General features: G+C 46.1%; 1 protein-coding gene across 1 annotated transcript; it reads right to left on the reverse strand.

The window, feature by feature from the left end:
- Positions 1–8,728: 8,728 nt before the first annotated feature.
- Positions 8,729–17,528, reverse strand: LOC127047198 (placenta-specific gene 8 protein-like). Its single transcript, XM_050945242.1, has 4 exons — positions 17,384–17,528; positions 15,531–15,655; positions 11,795–11,903; positions 8,729–9,092 (listed from the first exon to the last, which is right to left on the reverse strand). Exons 1-3 carry the CDS (start codon positions 17,490–17,492, stop codon positions 11,799–11,801), a joined length of 339 nt encoding a protein of 112 aa, XP_050801199.1. The 5' UTR covers positions 17,493–17,528; the 3' UTR covers positions 8,729–9,092; positions 11,795–11,798.
- Positions 17,529–19,616: the final 2,088 nt, after the last annotated feature.

Genomic DNA, 19,616 nt, shown 5'->3' on the forward strand with positions numbered 1-19,616 from the left:
GTGGCGACCCTGTTCTCCCCCGACCTACAGCCCGAGGTGCTGGGGGTCCCTGAGGCTGTGCCGGACCGACTGCTGTACCTCCGGGTCCGCATGAAGGGGCTTGTGGTTAATCTCGTCAACGTTTACGCCCCGACATCGGGCCCAGAGAGGTTGCGTTTTTATCAGCAGGTGTCCGCCTTCCTCGGCTCCCTGGATCCTTGTGAGTGCCTGGTCCTGGGAGGGGACTTTAACACCATCCTCAAGGAACAGGACCGCTCGGGGACTGAGCAGTGCCCGGCCGCTGTGGACATCCTCCGGGAGATCGTCGAAAGCCACTCCCTGGTGGACATCTGGCTTGACCACCACCCGGACGATGTCTCAACGTTCACCTTTGTTTGGGTGGAGGCCCATCGGTCGCACCACTCCTGGCTGGACCATATTTACCTGTCGCGTTTCCACCTTTCATGGGCCCACTCCTCCAGCGTTCGGCTGGCCCCCTTTTCAGATCACCATCTTGCCACTGTGACGGCTTCTCTCTGCGTGGAGAGGCCAGGGCCGGCCTATTGGCACTTTAATAATAGTTTTCTGGAGGATGCAGGCTTCGTGGCATCCTTCCGGGAGTTCTGGCTGGCCTGGCGAGGGCAGAGGCGTGCCTTTTCCTCGGCACGGCGGTGGTGGGATCTGGGGAAGGTGCGTGCCCAGCTCTTCTGCCGTGACTACAGCCGGGGCACCAGCCGACGGAGGGATGCAGCGATAGGGCAGTTGGAGCGGGAGGTCTTGGAGCTGGAGAGGCGTATGGCCACCAGCCCCGAGGATCCATCCCTCTGCGGAGCTTGCCGGGAGAAGCGGGAGGAGCTCCGGGCCCTTGAAGACCATCGAGCCCAGGGTGCTTTTGTTCGATCCCGCATCCACCTCCTTCGGGAGATGGATGGCGGCTCCCGCTTCTTCTATGCCCTGGAGAAAAGGAGGGGGGCCAAGAAGCACATCACCTGCCTCCTGGCGGAGGACGGCACCCCCCTCACGGATCCAGCGGAGACGTCCAAGAGGGCCAGGGCCTTCTAAGTGACTCTTTTCTCCCCGGATCCGACCGATCCTAACACTTGCAGAGTGCTCTGGGACGGACTCCCGATGGTCAGCATGGGCAACCAGGACCGGCGAGAGCTGCCTCTCACTCTGGCCGAGTTCTTGGAAGCCCTTCGTCGCATGCCCACCAATAAATCTCTGGGCATGGACGGGCTGACCGTGGAGTTCTACTGCGTGTTCTGGGATGTCCTCAGCCCAGACCTGGTCACTGTCTGGGCCGAGTCTTTGCAGAGTGGGGTCCTTCCTCTCTCGTGCAGGCGAGCCGTGCTTGCCTGATTGCCGAAGAGGGGGAACCTCCGCGACTTACGGAATTGGCGTCCCGTCTTGCTCCTCAGCACGGACTACAATATCGTTGTGAAGACCATCTCGATGCGGCTAGGGTCCGTGCTGGTGAACATGGTCCATCCAGACCAGACCTACACTGTCCCGGGCCACATGATCTTTGATAACTTGTATCTGGTCGGGACCTTCTGGAATTAGAGTGTAGGGATGGTCTGTCGTTCGCCCTCTTGTCCCTGGATCAGGAGAAGGCATTCGACAGGGTGGATCACGGGTATCTCCTGAGCACTCTGCGAGCATTTGGCTTCAGACCCCAGTTTGTGGGTTTTCTCCAGGTGCTGTATGCTTCTGCGGAGTGTCTGCTCAGGCTCAACTGGACCCAGACCGAGCCGGTCAGCTTCGGGTGGGGAGTGCAGCAGGGGTGCCCCCTCTCGGGCCAGCTGTACGCTCTGGCGATCGAGCCCTTCCTCTGTCTCCTCCGCAAGAGGTTGACGGGGTTGGTGCTTCGGGAGCTGGAGCTGCGGCTGGTCCTGTTGGCATATGCTGATGATGTGCTCCTCGTGGTCCAGGACCTGGGCGACTTGGCACGGGTGGAGGCTTGCCAGGCTATGTACTTGGCAGCCTCCTCCCGCACGGGTCAGCTGGGTCAAGAGCTCTGGCCTGGTGGTCAGGGACAGGTGGCAGGCAAGCTCCCTCCCACCCACGCTTCAGGCCATCCGGTGGAGCGAGGGTCTGCTGCTCTATCTCGGCGTTTACCTTTCTGCCATGCATCCGTCTCCGCAGGAGAACTGGCAAGGTTTGGAGGGCAGGGTGATGGAGCGGCTCTGGAAATGGACAGGACTACTCTGGTGCCTCTCCCTTCGGGGGAGGGCACTGGTGCTTAATCAACTGGTCCTGTCCATGCTCTGGTACCGGCTCAACACCCTGGTCCCGGCCCCGGATTTCCTGGCCAACCTCCGGATGGCGATTCTGGAGTTCTTTTGGCCAGGGATGCACTGGGTCTCTGCAGGGGTCCTCCACCTGCCCCTGGAAGAGTGAGGGCAGGGCCTGAAGTGCCTATGCACTCAGGTCCATGACTTCCGCCTCCAGGCCCTGCAGAGTCTCCTGTATGGTGCAAGTAGACCGGCGTGGAGTATATCGGCGCACTCCTTCCTCTGCCGCTTCCGAGGGCTCTGATACGACCGGCAGCTCTTTTACCTCCATCCGAGAGGTCTTCCGCGAGACCTCTCCAGACTGCCGGTCTTCTACCAAGACCTCCTCCGGACCTGGAAGCTCTTTTCAACGACCAGGTCCGTGGGGGCCAACCTCCTTGCAGAGCCCCTGCTACACGATCCCCAGCTTCGTGTGCAGGTGGCAGAGTCCCCCGCGGTGCGCCAGAGGCTGGTCTTGGTGGAAGTCACCAGGGTTGGAGACCTCCTGGACTATGACCGGGGAGACTGGCTGGATCCTCTGACGCTCACTCAGCGCATGGGGCTCTCCAGCCCTCGTACTCCCCGGCACGTACTTCAGGAGGTGAAGGCCACTTTACAGCCCGCTGTTCGGGCCTACCTCGACTGGGTCCTGCGAGAGGGCATGCCCCGCCCACCCTCCACCCCTGGCTCCGTGGACATTTTTATCGGGCCCCTGCCCCGTGGACCCAATTGGCCCCCCCCTGCCCTTTCACTGCAACCTGGCTGCACAATCTGCAGCCGGTTCTGTTCCAGACAGCTCCAAGGAAACATCTGTACATGGTCGTGCTCCACATTCTTCTACCTCACCCTCGCATCCCGCCCCGAAAAGGGTGGGACCTCCTGCCAGCTCTCGAGGGTGAGAAACCCCGGTGGGCCAGCTTGTACTCTGCCCTGGTCCCGAGGCCTGCCAGGGATGTCAGTTGACGGCTCCTTCACGGGGCTGTGAGCACAGGCGTGTACTTGGCGCAGTTTACCCCTGTCCCCAACACCTGCCCTTTTTGTGGTGTGAAGGAGACCCTGGCGCACATTTATTTAGAGTGCACCAGATTGCAGCCCCTTTTCCGGCTCCTCTTGACTATCTTATTGCGTTTTTGGTTGCACTTTTCCCCTCACCTTTTTATCTATGCACTCCCCATCCGTGGCCCCACAAAGTTGCGGGATCTCCTTATCAACCTCCTCTCGGCCCTGGCCAAACTAGCCATCTATAAAACCAGGGAGAGGAGGTTGGAAGACGGGATTTCCTGCGACTGTGGGGCCTATTTCTGCTCCTCCGTCAGTTCACGCATCCGGGCAGAGTTCCTCTGGGTGGCGTCCACTGGGTCCCTTAACGCCTTCGAGGAGCAGTGAGCACTGTCCGGGGTTCTCTGCTCGGTGTCCCCATTAGGTTCCCTTCATTTATCCCTATGACCTCACTCCTGATCCTGTTTTTTTCATTAGTTGTCCCATGAAATCATTTGGTGTCACAGACCTGTGGATCCTCCCCTTAGGCTGTGGGGGAGATCCTTTAGCCCGCCCACCTCCTGGATGCCAATAGGACCAGACTCCTGTACCCCACTGGCCTGGGTCTGTCACAATACACATAATATAGAAAAAACTATATTAGATATATCTGATATACTGCATACAGATTTTTTCAAATCTCTTGTTTTATGATCTTGCTAGACAGCAGTCCTTATTTTCCGAGTTGCTGCTACATAACATAGATCTAATTACTAAAAACATCAGCTTCCTACCTCCCAAATCCATTATCTGAGCAGTGCAGTGCAGCTTTTGGTCACATACAGTTTAGGCTACAATTTATTAAACGATCTTCTGTAAACTAAAAGATAAAAGTAGAGCCTTCAAGTCAAATTAGTGTAGTCTCAAGATTAGATTGCTTATGTTCAGAAGCCATGAAGCATATGAAAAGTTTCAGATGCCAAGCACACCTTATCTTTATGAACATTCTTGCCATACAGTAAGAAAGAAATGCATTTAAAAAAGATCAAAATGAAAAAAAAGTTAGGAAATTTTCCTCTTACCAAATATACTGTATCCATCTTTTGAATCCAATTGCCTAATGGCTACAATCTATGCTGTCTGGTCCCAAACTGACAAAAATAAAAATAAAAAGCTTGTTAATTAGTAGGTGTTTTGAATTGTTACGGCCTTTCTCCTTCTCTGGCTGGATAGCTATCATCTATTTGTATTATAATAGTGCTCAGAGATGCTAAGATCAGAGTTTCCTGTGCAAGGCACTGTATGTACAAACATAGTGAGAGGCAGTCCCTACCCTGAACGGCTAAAAAATAATGACACAAAAGGCAGGAGGAAAGAGAGTAGCAGTAACCCGTATCTCAGATGGGGAGAATGGAATCACAGATTAACTCTCTTTTCTAAGGTCATACATGAAACGTGTAGCAGAGTCAGAAAATGAACTCAGATCTAGCGCAGTACCTTAACCACAAGACCATCTCCACTTGGATGTCTTAGAAGGGAATTGAAGAGACTAAAGACTTCCTTCTAGGTTATCTACTTTGACCAGTTACCTATATTTAAGTCAGTTTCTTATTGCTTGTTCTCACCTATAAGGAGTAATAGTGCTGGAAGGAAACCAAATATGGTTAAACGCTCTGCACATATACAATTTTAGCAAAGTATATTTCTTACTCACAGTGCAAGAAAAAGTCTATTGAAAACTCCTAACAATGAAGTGTCATTTTATTCCATCTCTATTTTAATACTCCAGTATCTTGGCCAGAGTTGTTATTGAACACAACTTGCTATCTGCAAGCAAACTACATAACAATATTACTTTTAAAGAGTTTGGAGCACTATTAGAGATCCCTGCAGCCACAGTATCTTATTTGTTTCCTATGTGATAATTTTTGAATTGGAAAAACAAATTCCATTGGCAAACAGTGATATTAACAAACATTTTTGGCTATAACTTTAGCGGTTCAGCGTTTCATGTTTCAGTGCTTGAGCAAGTGTATTGATATAGTGTATTTAATTGGCACTGTTGGGCAGTTATTTAATATATATTTATTATAAGGAACACCTTAGGCATGGAAGTTGTTTGTAACTCTGAAATATTTGTAATGCTGAACAAAACATTATGCTTGTTCTTTCAAAAGTTTACAACTGAACATTGACTTAATACAGCTTTGAAACTTTACTATGCAGAAGAAAAATGCTGCTTCCTTCCCTCCCATTTTTTTAGTAGTTTACGTTTAACACAGTACTGTACTGTAGTTGCTTTCTTTCCTTCTTTTTTTAAATACCTGCTGCTGCCTGCCTGTGTACTTCCAGTTCCAAATGAGGTGTTTGGCTGACGGGTCAGTTCGTAACGCTGGTGTTCTTAACACTGAGGTTCTACTACATCAATTGTTTCATACTACAGCACAGTTTTCAAAGACTAGAGGGTCTTGTTCTAGGGGCTATACCGCAAGTGAGCTATCTGTAGGAGACTGAAAGACTATCACAAGTTCAACATGTTCAGAAGGCAAAACACTGAGCCCATTTTGATGGGCAGGAAGGAAGGGAGGGAGGGAGGGGGTAGCGCTTATCTTCACGCAGCAGCAGCAACAAGAAGTGGATTAAGCAGTAGCATCAACTGATGCCAAAGGCGGTCCATCTGGTTATCTTTGACCTAGAGCTTTGGCGGCAATAATATGCAGAGTCTTAAACAATAAATTGGCGGGGAGGTGTGTGAGGGTTGGGGATACTTTGACAGCTTCATAAATATATTGAAAACAAAAGGAGTAAAATTTCTCAGATCTCTCTCTCTAATTCCTGGTTTGCAGACAGACCACATAGCTTCTCAGATAATAACGGAGGGTCACATGAATGGATTTATCGATCCAATTGATGGAACAGTGCATTTAGAAAATAAAGGCTGTCCCTCATTTTTTCATAGTGCAATTCAAAATGAATTGGTTGAGCTGTTCTCTACAGCATGAATAAGTTATATTTTAAAATGAGGCTCTACTACTGGGGAGCGTTAAGGAACCAGCAGGCGCAGTGACCTCAAAGCAACTCTTAGAGACATATCAACATGATATTGAAATGGTAAACAGGGCCATTCCGAGGCTTGCCAGGTGTCCGGTTTTTGTTAAAAGTCCAGTCGGTGGCACAGCAGGGGCTCAGAGCTATGGCAAGCTCCCTGCCTGCCCTAGCTCCATGTGGCTTCTGGAAGTGGCCGCCAGGTCTTCATGGCTTCCTAGGCGCATGGGTAGCCAGGAGGCTCCACATGCTGCCCCTGCTCCAGTACCAGCTCTGCAGCTCCCATTGGCCATGAACCAAGACCAATGGGAGCTGCGGGGGTGGGGGGCAGCATCTATGGGCATAAGGGCAGCACATGGAGCCATCCATGTGCCTAGGGGCTGCCGAGACTTGGTGGCTGCTTCCTGGGAGCCACCATAAAGTGCCAGCGGGACCCCACAGCCTGAACCCCTCCTGCACACCAAATCCCTGGCCCAACCCAGAGTCCCTTCCTGAACCCAACCCGCCTCCTGGAGCCTGCACCCTGCACCCCACGAAGACTCCAACCCCCTGCCAAGAGCCACCTCCTTCACCCCCAAATCCCTCATCCCTGGCCCCACCCAGAGCCCACATCCCCCACACCTCACACCCCTGCCCCAGCCTAGAGCCCCCTCCTTCACCAGAAACCCATCATCCCTGGCCCCATCCCGGAGCCAACACCCCCAGCCAGAGCACACACCCCCTGCACTCCAAACCCCTTGGCCCCAGCCTGGAGCCCCCTTCTACACCCCAAATCCCTGCCCCAGCACAATGAAAGTGAGTGAGGCTGGGGGAGAGCGAGTGATGGGGCGTGAGGGCAGGGACTCAGAGAAGGGGCAGGGCCTTGGGAAATGGACAGGGCAGGGGTGTTCGGTTTTGTGCTGTTAGGAAGTTGGCAACCCTGGCCATTCCTTGTAGGTAGTTATTAAAGCCATGTTTAGTAGACTTGAATCTTTAATGTTTGCCTGTATTGTTAGAGAATTAAGAATAAATGTTAAGTGAATTTGTCTATGTTTTCATGTCTCTTGTTAGAAGTTTAACAATGTGATCTAATTAGCCTGTAGATGCTAAAATTCTGTTCCTGTCTCATAATGCTTCATTAACGTATTCTATTAAGATGGGATTTGTGGTATAATAATATTATTGTCCTCATTTCTCTTTGAAACTTGTAATTCCACATAGTGAACTACCCGCGAACTATTTTAGTAATTTGAATGGCTATTGTTTAATGTATTGTCTGAGAAAGGACCCATTGAATGGAGCTCAAACAACTAGCTTGGTTTCATCAGAGCCCACTTGGTGGAATTACCTGTCACCACCTCACCTGCTTCAACTATAAAAGAAGCTTCAAAGGCCTGATCCTTTTCATCTTAGAGCTGCTTAAACTTTGATAGGAAAGGTCTAAAGCCACAGGACTGAGGGCTCCAGATTTACTCTGGATTTACCCTGGAATTTTCATGGAAGAATGTGAACAAACTCTGCACCTGTGCTACCTATTGAACTATAATCTTTTAAACTGATCCCAGAAAGATTTTTACAAATCAGCAGCCTCACCATCTCTGCTATGATTATACACACATTTGGATTATACACACATTTGTATGTATATTGAGCTTTTAACTTTTTTCTTTTATTAATAATTTTTATATTTAATAAATATGGACTGGCCGTAAGTGTGAATTTGGGTGAGATCTGAAATATTCATTGATCTGATGGGCAATGGGTCTGGTCCTCTGGGATTGGTAGAACTGTAAGTATGGTGAATAAGCTTTTCAATAACCCCTCATTGGATTGCCTAAAGGGGCCTGTATTTGACTTCTGGTTACCCAGTGTGGTATTTGAGAAGTTATTTTGTTACTGGCTTGGGGAATCTAATTATAGAATACATCAACAATCTTGGGGATAGTCTGTCCCCATTCTTGCAGTCTGCCCTGTGCTGGCATTCTCAGCGTGGCCCGTCTGGGCACCAGAATCATAACTACATAAACCAAATACTGATTTGATTAATCGGTCACTTGTCAGAATACTCAGCATGGTATCACTGCTTTGCTGTTTTGAAAATTGTGGTTTAAAAAGTACAGGAAGAAGTAAAACCTGTTACTAAGAGAGATTTTTCTACACATCCTGTTTACTAAACTGCTTTGTGGACTTGTCGCTTTCCCCTGGTGGCTGTGAAAATGTTTCATGTTCCTGTGAGTTGTGATTATTACAATAAAAGAAAGAATGAGCCAATTAGATTCAATCCTATGATGCCTTTGTTTAAACAGTCACTTGTAGTACTTTACTTGCTAGCAGTTTGAGTTTCAGTGTATGAAAACTGCAGTATAATTCTAACCTTCCAAGTTTCCTGTAATGGATTTACAGTTTAGACATCTACTATAATCGGGGGGGAGGGGGTCTCCGTTGTCTGATGGTTAAAGGAACAGACAAATAAGTTAACGATCAGCATTTATTCTGTCTTATGTTCTTATAGGATGGCAGCAGAAATAGTCAGGAGAGAATACAGCAGACCTAGAGTAGACTGGCATTAGCAAGATATTAAGAACAAGAGAATACTCTTTCCAAGACAGCTTAGTACATAGTGATACTTGAGAAGCAATAGTGAAAGTTAATACATGTGCATGCAGACAAACTTGAGGTTGTTTCTTTCCTTTGTTGACTTTTTTCAGATAAGTCATGCTTTGCAACAATCAAATTAAAATGCACACAGCACTTTCTTCAACTGTAAGCACAGCAGGTCACGGGAAGACTCTTGTATACAGAGGCTCTACGACACACGATCAGGAAGTACAGGAACACCTGAAATAGTGTAGAAAAGAGTTTCACTCAAAGCTGAGATCCAGAATAACAGTGGTTTGGTTAATACACTACCTTGAAATTTACTTAAGTCTAACGCTGCTTGATGGCTTATCATTGCTTCTAGTACAGACCTGTATATTTTAAATGAATCTGCCTCAAATCAAGGAGGCTGGAGAGGGATGAGGACAGGATTTGGCTCTGAGTATTAATGGAAAAAAGAATAAATCAAATACAAGAGCTAAGCCTTTCCCTTTTGTTACACGAAGAACTTTACTACGCGTCTGAAATTCAGACCCTCCTTCATATATGTTTTCTTTTTCCAGGAAAAGGTGAAAGTATTTGCCTACAGTTTGGGAGAGATTTTTAAAAGCTCCCAGCATTGGCTTGACTCCTTTCACTGAAGTCAAGGGAGTTTTTGCACTGACACAGGTTTAGCTCAGCACTGAGTACTTTTGAAAATGCCACCCAGGAACTACACTTTCTCTATAATCGACACTATTTAGCTTTTTGCAAACACAAGAATCACAATCATGTAAAGTTCTGCTACGTGGTAATATCTCACAAAGCTACATCAGAAGCCTAATCCTGAACACGTGAGTCAAGTCCTAGCAAACAAATTCCTTTTACAGGTGTGAGACTGCAGGGTGGAGATGAAGGAATGACTACTCACCCCACCTATTGCAAGGGCACTGATCAAAGGGAGACTAGCCGAAGGGGCAGTTGCTTTCCTCTGCAGCTCACTCAACAGTAGAGCCATGTGGGTTCCCTGTAGCAAACACCCACTGGCTCCATTCCTGTTTGCATTTGACATGCTCTGTTACTTTTGCCAGAGCCGGCCTTATGGGTGGGTGATGTGGGTGACTGCCCAGGATGCCATGGTCAGGGGGTGTTGTGGTCAAGAGGCAAGGAACGGGGCAGGCCTTGTTGCAAGACCATGGAAGGGAGCTTGGGGCAATGGGGCATCTGCGCAACAGCATCCCGCAACTGCAGGGGTGGGGAGGGGAAAGAGGAGCAGCTTATCAAGCACATGCCAAACATTCCATCTTCCTGGACGCACTCTGTTCCAGAGGCCACACTGATTGTCAATCTCATTGTCTAATCAGTGCTCATCCCCACCCTAAAGTGGTAAAATATGCACTTCTAGTGGCTGATCCAGGGGTGATGGGAGGGAGGAGAGATGGGGGTATGGTGGGGGCCGGGAGAGGCAGCAGGGCCTGGAGGTGATGGGGGAGTGGGGAGCCCAGGGAGCAGTGGAGATGGGTGTGGAGCCCGAGAAGGCAGCGGGGGTTAGGGGCACTGAAATACAAGTTTGCCCAGGGTTTGCCATTTCACCTTAGGCCAGCTCTGCCCTTCACATTTCTGTCTCACTGCAGAATTTCAAGTGCCACCTAATGTGGAATGCCCACATGCTACCTGTGGTTTACCAACAGAGCTCTCCCCCACTAACAGATGTCCTTGCTGCTTTTCGGCCTTCCATTCCCTGTCAGGCACTTTGCCCATACTAATGAGGATACTTTTCCTTTTAAATTGGCTTGTATCACTAAGGTAACTCTCACTCATTATTATTAGGGCCTCACCAAATTCACTGCCATGAAAAATGCATCATGGACCATGACATCTGGTCTCCCCCCCCCCATGAAAGCTGGTCTTTTGTGTGCTTTTAACCTATACTCATAGAATAGAATGTCAGGGTTGGAAGGGACCAGGAGGTCATCTAGTCCAACCCGCTGCTCAAAGCAGGGCCAATCCCTAGGCACATTTTTGCCCCAGATCTCTAAATGGCCCCCTCAAGGATTGAACTCACAACCCTGGGTTTAGCAGGCCAATGCTCACACCACTGAGCTAGCCCTCCCCCATTCTATACCTATTGGACTGGGAGACCAGCATTTCTCAAACTGGGGGTTCTGACTCAAAAGGGAGCTTTGCGGAGTAGGGGGGTCACCAGGTTATTTAAGGGGGATGTCATGGTATTGCCACCCTTCTGCACTGCCTTCAGAGCTGGGCAGCCAGAGGGTGCTGGCTGCTGACTGAGGGGCCTAGCTCTGCAGGCAGCAGTGCAGAAGTAAGGGTGGCAATACCATACCAGGCCATCCTTCCTTCTACACTGCTGCTGGCGGTGGCCCTGCCTTCAGAGCTGGGATCCTGGGAAGCAGCCGCTAGTCTCCAGATGCCCAGCTCTGAAGGCAGTGCTGCAGCCAGCACCAGTGCAGAAGTAAGGGTAGCAGTATCGCAACCCCACCCTACAATAACCTTCTGACACCCTCCCCCCCCACCCCGACAGCTCCTTTTTTGGGTTAGGACCCCTATAATTACAACAGTGTGCAATTTCAGATTTAAATAGCTGAAATAATGAAATTTACTATTTTTAAAATCCTATGACTGTGAAATTGTCCAAAATGGACCATGAATTTGGTAGGGCCCCACTTACTGCTGTGGTTCTCTATCACAGAGTCAAGTAAAAAGCTTATCTGCTGCTTCCCCAAATGCATATTATAGATGGCCAGCTTAGGCCCAAGACCACGTCAATTAGTTACATAAAGGGTGGGTAAAGCAGGATCTCCCTTCTATATTAGATACAAATCTGTTCACTGATTGCATTTTCTCCATCACCTCTACCATTTTTCCTAGACCTAATTGATACATCACATCAGAGAAGCTTCTTGATTTATCAAACACTTACAAATATGTATTAAGTGACAAACCTCATTAGAATATCCCCATTTTCTTCCTTTTGTTAATATCTCTCTTTATTTGACAAACAGAACACACAGGACACCACAGGACAGTGCAGAAATCAGAGCAGATGGATCCCTGTTTAAAAAGAACACATATTAAAGTCTGTAAACTTAAGATTTATATCTAACTTTTCATTGACTATCACATTGAATGGATTTAAACTCAGACTAGAATATGGGCTTTCAATGCTACCTTTGACTGGGATGACAGGGTCATTTTGGGGAAAAGGGGGCAGGGGAGATACATTTTAGGATTTTTGTTCCAGATTCATAGAAATTAAAAGATACCAAACCCTACTTGGTTATCTAGTCCATAGCTCTGCTTTTTACCCCCGTAAATCCCTCCCTTTCCTGTCTTCCCCACCCCCTCCAAAAAAAAAAAAAAAAAAAATTATGCGCAATTGCTTGCTGTAGAAGGCAGAGAAACTGGTGCTAGTAGCAAGTTAACTCTTAAGGGGGCGGGTTTAGGCATCAAAGACTTTATTTACACAAATTAGGAAGCAAAGTCAGCTAATGGGTGGTGTTTACCCAATAACAACCACACTTTAGCAGACGGATACCAGACTGAGAATAGAGATTGGAAGCTCTGCCAGATCAAGTCAGCCCATCTACCTACCTGTGCAGGATTGTTCCTTGTAGAGCAGGGGTCGGCAACCTTTCGGAAGTGGTGTGCCGAGTCTTCATTTAGTCACTCTGATTTAAGGTTTCACGTGCCAGTAATACATTTTAACGTTTTTTGAAGGTCTCTTTCTATAAGTCTATAATATATAACTAAACTGTTGTTGTATGTGAAGTAAATAAGGTTTTTAAAATGTTTAAGAAGCTTCATTTAAAATTAAATTAAAATGCAGAGCCCCTCAGACTGGTGGCCTGGACCCAGGCAGTGTGAGTGCCACTGAAAATCAGCTCGCGTGCCATAGGTTGCCTACCCTAGTTGTAAAGTAACCTCTGGGGTTCTGTCCAGTTTCCATTTTAAAATTTCCAGTGGTGGGATATTTCAACCGGTAAACTGGGAGTCTAGTGTCCAGTTTTTTGCATTTAGGGTTAGGATGTATTTTCTGATATTCAGCCAAACTATTCCTTTTCTTAACTTCATCCACTTGCTAGTCCTCGCACCACTCCTTACCACACTGCTCTACACCTTTCAGATCTTTGCAGTTATAGCCTCCACTATTATGAACTGTCTAAAACTATAAATATTGAGCTCTGAATTTTCCTTTACGGCCAATGCCCGCAGGCTCCAAATTAGTTTCACTGCTCTTACCCAATTTCCTTCCAATTCAACTGCATCTTTCAGGTATTGAAGATCCAGCAGGGAAAAAATATGTTCTAGATAGAGAAACTTTTGCCTTCCTGCTCTGATATGAGCTAAAATCTTTAAAAAATTTGGAGCTCTCTATTCGGGCTCCTAAGTGAAGCGGCCAGGTTTTGAAGCTAGTGTTGAGCCCTTTAGAAAATCATTTAGGTGCCTAAATAGAAGCTGAGGTTTTTTGGGGGGGCGTTAATTAGTCTGTAATATTTCTTCTTAGATCTCCTAAACCTCCTTACTTTTGTGTTATTATTGCTCTATTGAATTTGTAATCATATATGTAATTTCTTGGCCAATATCACCCTGAAATATTTCAGTGATAGTCCTTTCCATGTCTTTCACAGAACATTAGGGAAATTAGGCTGAATCTCATTTTATAATTTCATGGCCATATTTCTAACCTTCCTCAGTCCCTTCATATTATTCCTCTCTTGTGTTCATAACACATCCCAATTCAGTGTGATCTATTCATTTAATTTTCATATATTATCTAATCTTATTTTTTCATTTCTTAGGCTTTTCCGTTATTTGTACCATGGTACACAAGGAGTTAATGCTGGAAACTACAGTACTATAGCTTGAAAAAAAACACAAACACAACAACCTTGTTGACTGAACCTCATTTTTAGAATTCTGTCTACATTCTGCAACACCTTTTCAGCTAATCAGGAGAACATTTGGCTAAGAGATTCATGCTGAGGGAGTAAGAGCTAAGATTTAGATAAGTAGTTTGGCTAAATGGCAGTTGATTATCAGGTTAATATTATGTACAATGGCTGCATTAGAAATTATCCAATATACATTTAATTTAGATGGATATTTAACTGTAATGTTGCAGTCTATATGATTTTATTAAAATATGCTAATGAGTGAATATAATGTAACAAATATGCTTCATGCAAAAGGTCTCTTGTAAGGTATCATTACAAAGTTTATAAACTATTGAGTGTGATCATCCTACTTGTATAAATGTATCACTCTTGTATCTGAAACTAGAAATATGAAATATAACTCTGAGGGCCTATTGTAATTATGGAAAGAGTGGGCCATTAATGGTGGTCTGGAATCTTGATGACACCCATTAACCAGGACAATTGACTGTGGATGGCTCTGTTCGCAGGCAAACCTTCCTGTGAGTCAGGCTGGGAGGAATGAAGGCTTGAGGTCTTACTGTGACAAGTGGTCATGTCACCTGAACTGGAATTCATCTTTAACCTGGTGCTTTTCCAGTGAGGAGGTGTGGGAACCCAGAGGGACAAAGGATTCCAGCCTTATGCAAAAGATATATTAATGGGTGGCACAGAACAGAGGGGGAGAGCCACCTGAGCTGGAACAAGGGCTGTACCAGAGGAAACTATTGTGCCCAGACTAGGAAGGCACCCAGTCTGAGAAAAGAAATTTATTGAAACATCTTTCAGGGTGAGCTATTATCTGTACTCAATTGTATTACTGTGTTAGGCTTAGATTAGCAGGTTTTATTTTGCTTAGTAACTCATTTTGTTCTGTCTGTTACTACCTGGAACCACTTAAATCCTACTTTCTGTATTTAATAAAGTCACTTTTTACTTATTAATTAACTCAGAGTATGTGTTAATACCTGGGTGGGCAAACAGCCATGCATCTCTCTCTATCAGTATTATAGAGGGTGAACAATTTATGAGTTTACCCTGTATACGCTTTATCCAGGGTAAAACGGATTTATTTGGGTTTTAGACCCCATTAGGTGTTGGGCATCTGAGTGTTAAAGACAGGAACACTTCTGTAAGCTGCTTTCAGGTTAAGCCTGCAGCTGTGGGGCAAGTAATTCAGACCTGGGTCTGGGTTTGCAGCAGGCTAGCGAGTCTGGCTCAAACTGGGCACTGAAGTCCTAAGCTGACAGGGCAGGAAAGCAGGGGCAGAAGTAGTCTTGACACATCAGGTGGCAGCTCCCAAGGAGGGTTCTGTGATCAGTGACCAATGCCTCATCAGAGAGGGGTCTCTATCTCAGATACGCAGCAAAACTCTACTTTAAAGGGGTATCAATTAATAATAGATAATTTCATGAAAAGTATAAGTGCAATTATCTCAAAGCCCTTTACAACAGTGCCAAGGAATGATCTATTTCACAGACGGGAAGAACAAAGGAAAGCAGAGCCAAGAGACTCGGCGAGTCGGTGGCAGCTGCAAGTAGAACCCAAGTCTTCAGATGCCCAATCCTCTGCTAACTTCTAGACCACAGTGCCCTCAAATCATAAGGGGAGACTCCTAGCAGCCATGTTCATATGGGGAGGAATCACACTGGGTGGAGGCTGGTTAACGAAAACGTAGCCAACTGATCTGCTTAGATCAATGACATGTTGCTTTAAGGACTGTTCTTTAAGCATGAGCAAAACAAAATATTAAATAGTAACTAACAGGGATTCCGTATTTTGTCCGGTAGAGAGTCCTCATGGCAACGCTTCCGCCACACAAGCAGCATTCATTCATGTCACTTGCTACTTCACATTCAAGACACCAGAAACAGAATACTCCACATAGGCCTGGATAAAGACAAAAGAACAAATGAGGCTCACTCAATGTTCTCCCCTTCATTCACACTATCATAGCCTAGTCCCAAATTTGGACCTTAGCGTCCAAAATATGGGGGATAGCGTGAAAAGCTCCAAGCTTAGTTACCAGCTTGGACCTTGTAAAGCTGCCACCACCCAAAAAATTAGAGTGTTTTGGGGCACTCTGGTCCCCTCAAACCTTCCCTGGGGACCCCAAGACCCAAATACCTTGAGTCTCACAACAAAGGGAAATAAACCTTTTCCCTTCCCCCCTCCAGGTGTTCCTGGAGAGATACACAAAAGCAAGCTCCGTGAATCTAAACAGAGGGATTCCACCCTCCCCGTTTCCAGCCTTGGAAAACAGAAGTACCGAGAGCTAATCTCTCTTCCCCCCTCACCCAGAGGGAATGCAAAGTCAGGCTAGTAAATCTAACACACACAGATTTCCCCCGACTTCTTCCTCCCACCAATTCCCTGGTGAGCACAGACTCAATTCCCTGGAGTTCCCCACTAAAGAAAAACTCCAACAGGTCTTAAAAAGAAAGCTTTATGTAAAAAGAAAGAAAAATACATAAAAAATGGTCTCTCTGTATTAAGGTGACAAATACAGGGTCAATTGCTTAAAAGAAATATGAATAAACAGCCTTATTCAAAAAGAATACAATTCAAAACACTCCAGCAACTACACCATATAAATACAAAAGAAAAAAAAACAATAACCCTTATTGTTTTATGATCTCTGTACTCACAACTTGGAAACAGAAGATTAGAAAGCAGGAAACAGAAATCCTCCCCATAGCCGAGAGGGACAGATACAAGACAAAGAACTCAGACACAAAACTCCCTCCACCCAGATTTGAAAAAGTCTTGTTTCCTGATTGGTCCTCTGGTCAGGTGTTTCAGGTTTCTTCTTTCCAGGTGTAAGAGACATTAACCCTTAGCTATCTGTTTATGACACACACAGGCAGTTAACATTCACCATCACTTTTACGAGAGATGTAAGAATGCCTAGAAAATTGGAAGGAGAAAGTTAGGGATGTATGTGCCAATGGGCCAGAGCTAGTGCAAAGGAGGACAAGATCAATGAAAGACCTTTACAGTGATGTCATGTGGCAATTCTTCTCTCTTCCCCCTCATAATGAATGAAGCCCATTTTTTCTCAGCCAAAAAACGGTGTGTTTTTATAGCAGATTAGCTCACACACACTTTAGTTGTCTCTCTGTAAAATTCTAGTGGAGACAAGGGATTTTAGTTTTGACCATGATGAAACTAAGTGAGGTGAACCGCAGGAGAGGGAGATAGAGTTGAACTTGTGTAGTTACACCGCTAAAAGCTACACGAGCACTTTGCCTCCATGCGGATTTTACAGAAAGGTGGCTAACCCAGGTTAGTTATCTGGCTGTAAAAACACAACTTTCTGGAGCTGTGACCCTCAGCAGATCCAGATGAACTTTCTTTAAGTGGGGCTGGAGTACAAGCAGTTGCTTTGTGTGCGAACGAGTGGGTGATGTAGCCGTCTAGTGACTGGCTCTCAGAATGGATATGGGAAATACAACTACAAGCCACTCCTTTAAATAAATATAAAATAGACAAACAGGATTCCTCCATCCCCCATTTAAAGTCATACCCATTAAAGACTGGAGATATAATATAATATTAAGCAAAACATCAAGACACCTGAAGCCAAAACAAAAATACAATATTTGACTATCGACTTACAGACTCCACAGTCACTGCAGCAGTCCATCAACCCAGTCTGCCACAAGGTGCTCGATGCATTGGCCACAGTAAGTTGGGGCTGTACAACGATGACAGAGGGAGAGGCCATGTCTAGTTCCACCAGCTGAGTTCAGAAGATAACACTCTGAAAGGAAAACAAGAAACGAAACCATTTTGCAAGTCTGTTAGGGACAAGCTGTAGTCAGGGTGTCTTGTGTCATTGTAGTGACACAAATGGAGGAATGTTACTCACAACTCTTTGTAAAATGGCACCATGTTTCTCATTTCATTGGAAGCAATGCTGTCCATTTGATAATTGGATAGTTTTGGTGGACACAGAGGCCAAATTGTTGTCAATGGAGTTGGACCAGGAATGAATTTGGCCCATTTTCTTAAATCCAGGTTATGAGTGGGTGTAAATTTTCATTCAAAAGCACATTTCTCCCTAACATCACATTGGGGCCATAGGTCATTCCTGATTCAAAGGAAAGGGTGCCACTAACTGGATGGCAACAACATATCTTCCAGCAACACCAAATGGTTCCTTGGTCCTCTCCCAGGTGAGTTCTGACCCACTCTGAGCCTACTTAGCTTGTATGATCTGACAACATCACAACACAACACACTATGGATGTTATCACAGAAAAGGAAATCTCTCCGATGCTGCTGTTCTCCAAGAGACCACCTTGAGACCAGAGGTTAGCCCCCAAATCAGGATTTTCCTGCTGCAGCTAACCCTCAGCCCAGTTCCGAGATTTCACTGAGTCCTTCCCTCAGGCAAACTTCCTTGGTCAAAGTCAAGAATTATTCTGGCAATAGTAAACAGCTTTTCAGACATTTTCAGACAACAATGGGCAAGTTTCATGAGGGGAACTTTGGTGCTGCTACATGCATTGTTGCAATGCCTAACGTTCAGGCATCCTGTTGCTTCTGGGAATTCACAACCCAGGTACCCAGATCCTATAAAGTGCAGAGGGAGAGTTAGGTGCCTAGAAAAGCAAATTCACAAAAGGAAGCATGCTAATTTTTAAAATCGTATCACATTAACCTTCAATGGAAGCATTAAACATAAAATAAATATAAAATGAATTTTCCTCATTTGAAGAAGGATTTGCGGAGTTAGTATATTTTAAAATAAAGTCATTAAATGATTGTACAAGGTCTTAAAGACAGAAAAACTGCGTGAGTGTATTTCATGCTTTTCTCATTTTTAGGGGAAAATATTTTTAGGTAGTTAGTCCCAAATCCTCAAATGTATCTAGGCGCCTAACTCCTGCCGATTTCATGAATAAAGGACAATATTTAATAATTTATGCACGGTGAATGACTACAACAGGAGAGAGCAACCTGCCTGAGAATACCCCATAGCCCAGTGGTTAGAGTACTCTTCTGGAAAGAGGAAGGTTCAAGTCCCTGTTCCACATGGGGGGAGAGGGGAAAATTGAATCCAGGTGTCTCATATCTTGGCTAAGTTCTCTAACCCAGTGGTTCTCAATCTTTCCAGACCACTGCCCCCCCTCCTTCAGGAGTCTGATTTGTCTCGTGTACCCCACATTTCATCTCACTTAAAAACTACTTGCTTACAAAATCAGACACAAAAAATGCAAAAAATGTCACAGTGCACTATGACTGAAACATGTCCGACTTGCTCATTTTTACCATATCATTATAAAATAAATCTATGTGTGTATAAATATTCGGTGTGATACTTCAGCCTGTCTTTCACTTGTGAGCCTTGTCAGAAGCCCAAGTCCTAGGCAGCGGGGCTGAAGCACGTAACTTAGCTTCACGGGGCTCCCTGTGTCATGGAACCCTGGGCAACTGCCCTGCTTGCCACCCCGTAATGCCAGCCCTGCACTTGCGACCCCCCTAAACCGGTCCCTTGACACCCCACCTCGGGGTGCAACCCCCAGGTTGAGAAATACTGATCTAGATGATTTAAGTACTCCCTGCAAGACCTCTGAATATCCCCAGGTACACGTTGAGAACCATTGCCCTAGCCAATGGGCTACAAGTTCCTGAGAGGGGGGCACTACCAACTCCTTTTCTTCTCAGAAATGGATTAGGCACCTAATTCCAAGGGATGGTTCATGGCTGTGAATCCAGAACAAATGGAACGGTCTCTGTCCAGCCTGGACTTAAGCTCCACTCCTCAAGGGGATCTAAGAGCCTAGGCCACTCCCCTCTTCTCAGTATTTCCCATTACCTAGATTAGGCAGCTCCCCACTCAGCA

This window comes from Gopherus flavomarginatus, chromosome 3 (assembly GCF_025201925.1).
Source record: "Gopherus flavomarginatus isolate rGopFla2 chromosome 3, rGopFla2.mat.asm, whole genome shotgun sequence".
Classification (NCBI taxonomy): Eukaryota; Metazoa; Chordata; order Testudines; family Testudinidae; genus Gopherus; species Gopherus flavomarginatus.

Excerpts from the sequence above, each read along its gene's own strand:
- LOC127047198 (XM_050945242.1), bottom strand. The coding sequence starts at position 17,492 with ATGGCCTCTCCCTCTGTCATCGTTGTACAGCCCCAACTTACTGTGGCC. Across the intron at positions 15,656-17,383 it reads CTGCAGTGACTGTGGAGTCT|GCCTATGTGGAGTATTCTGT; the intron begins GTAAGTCGATAG and ends GTCTTTATCCAG. Across the intron at positions 11,904-15,530 it reads GGACAAAATACGGAATCCCT|GGATCCATCTGCTCTGATTT; the intron begins GTTAGTTACTAT and ends CTTTTTAAACAG.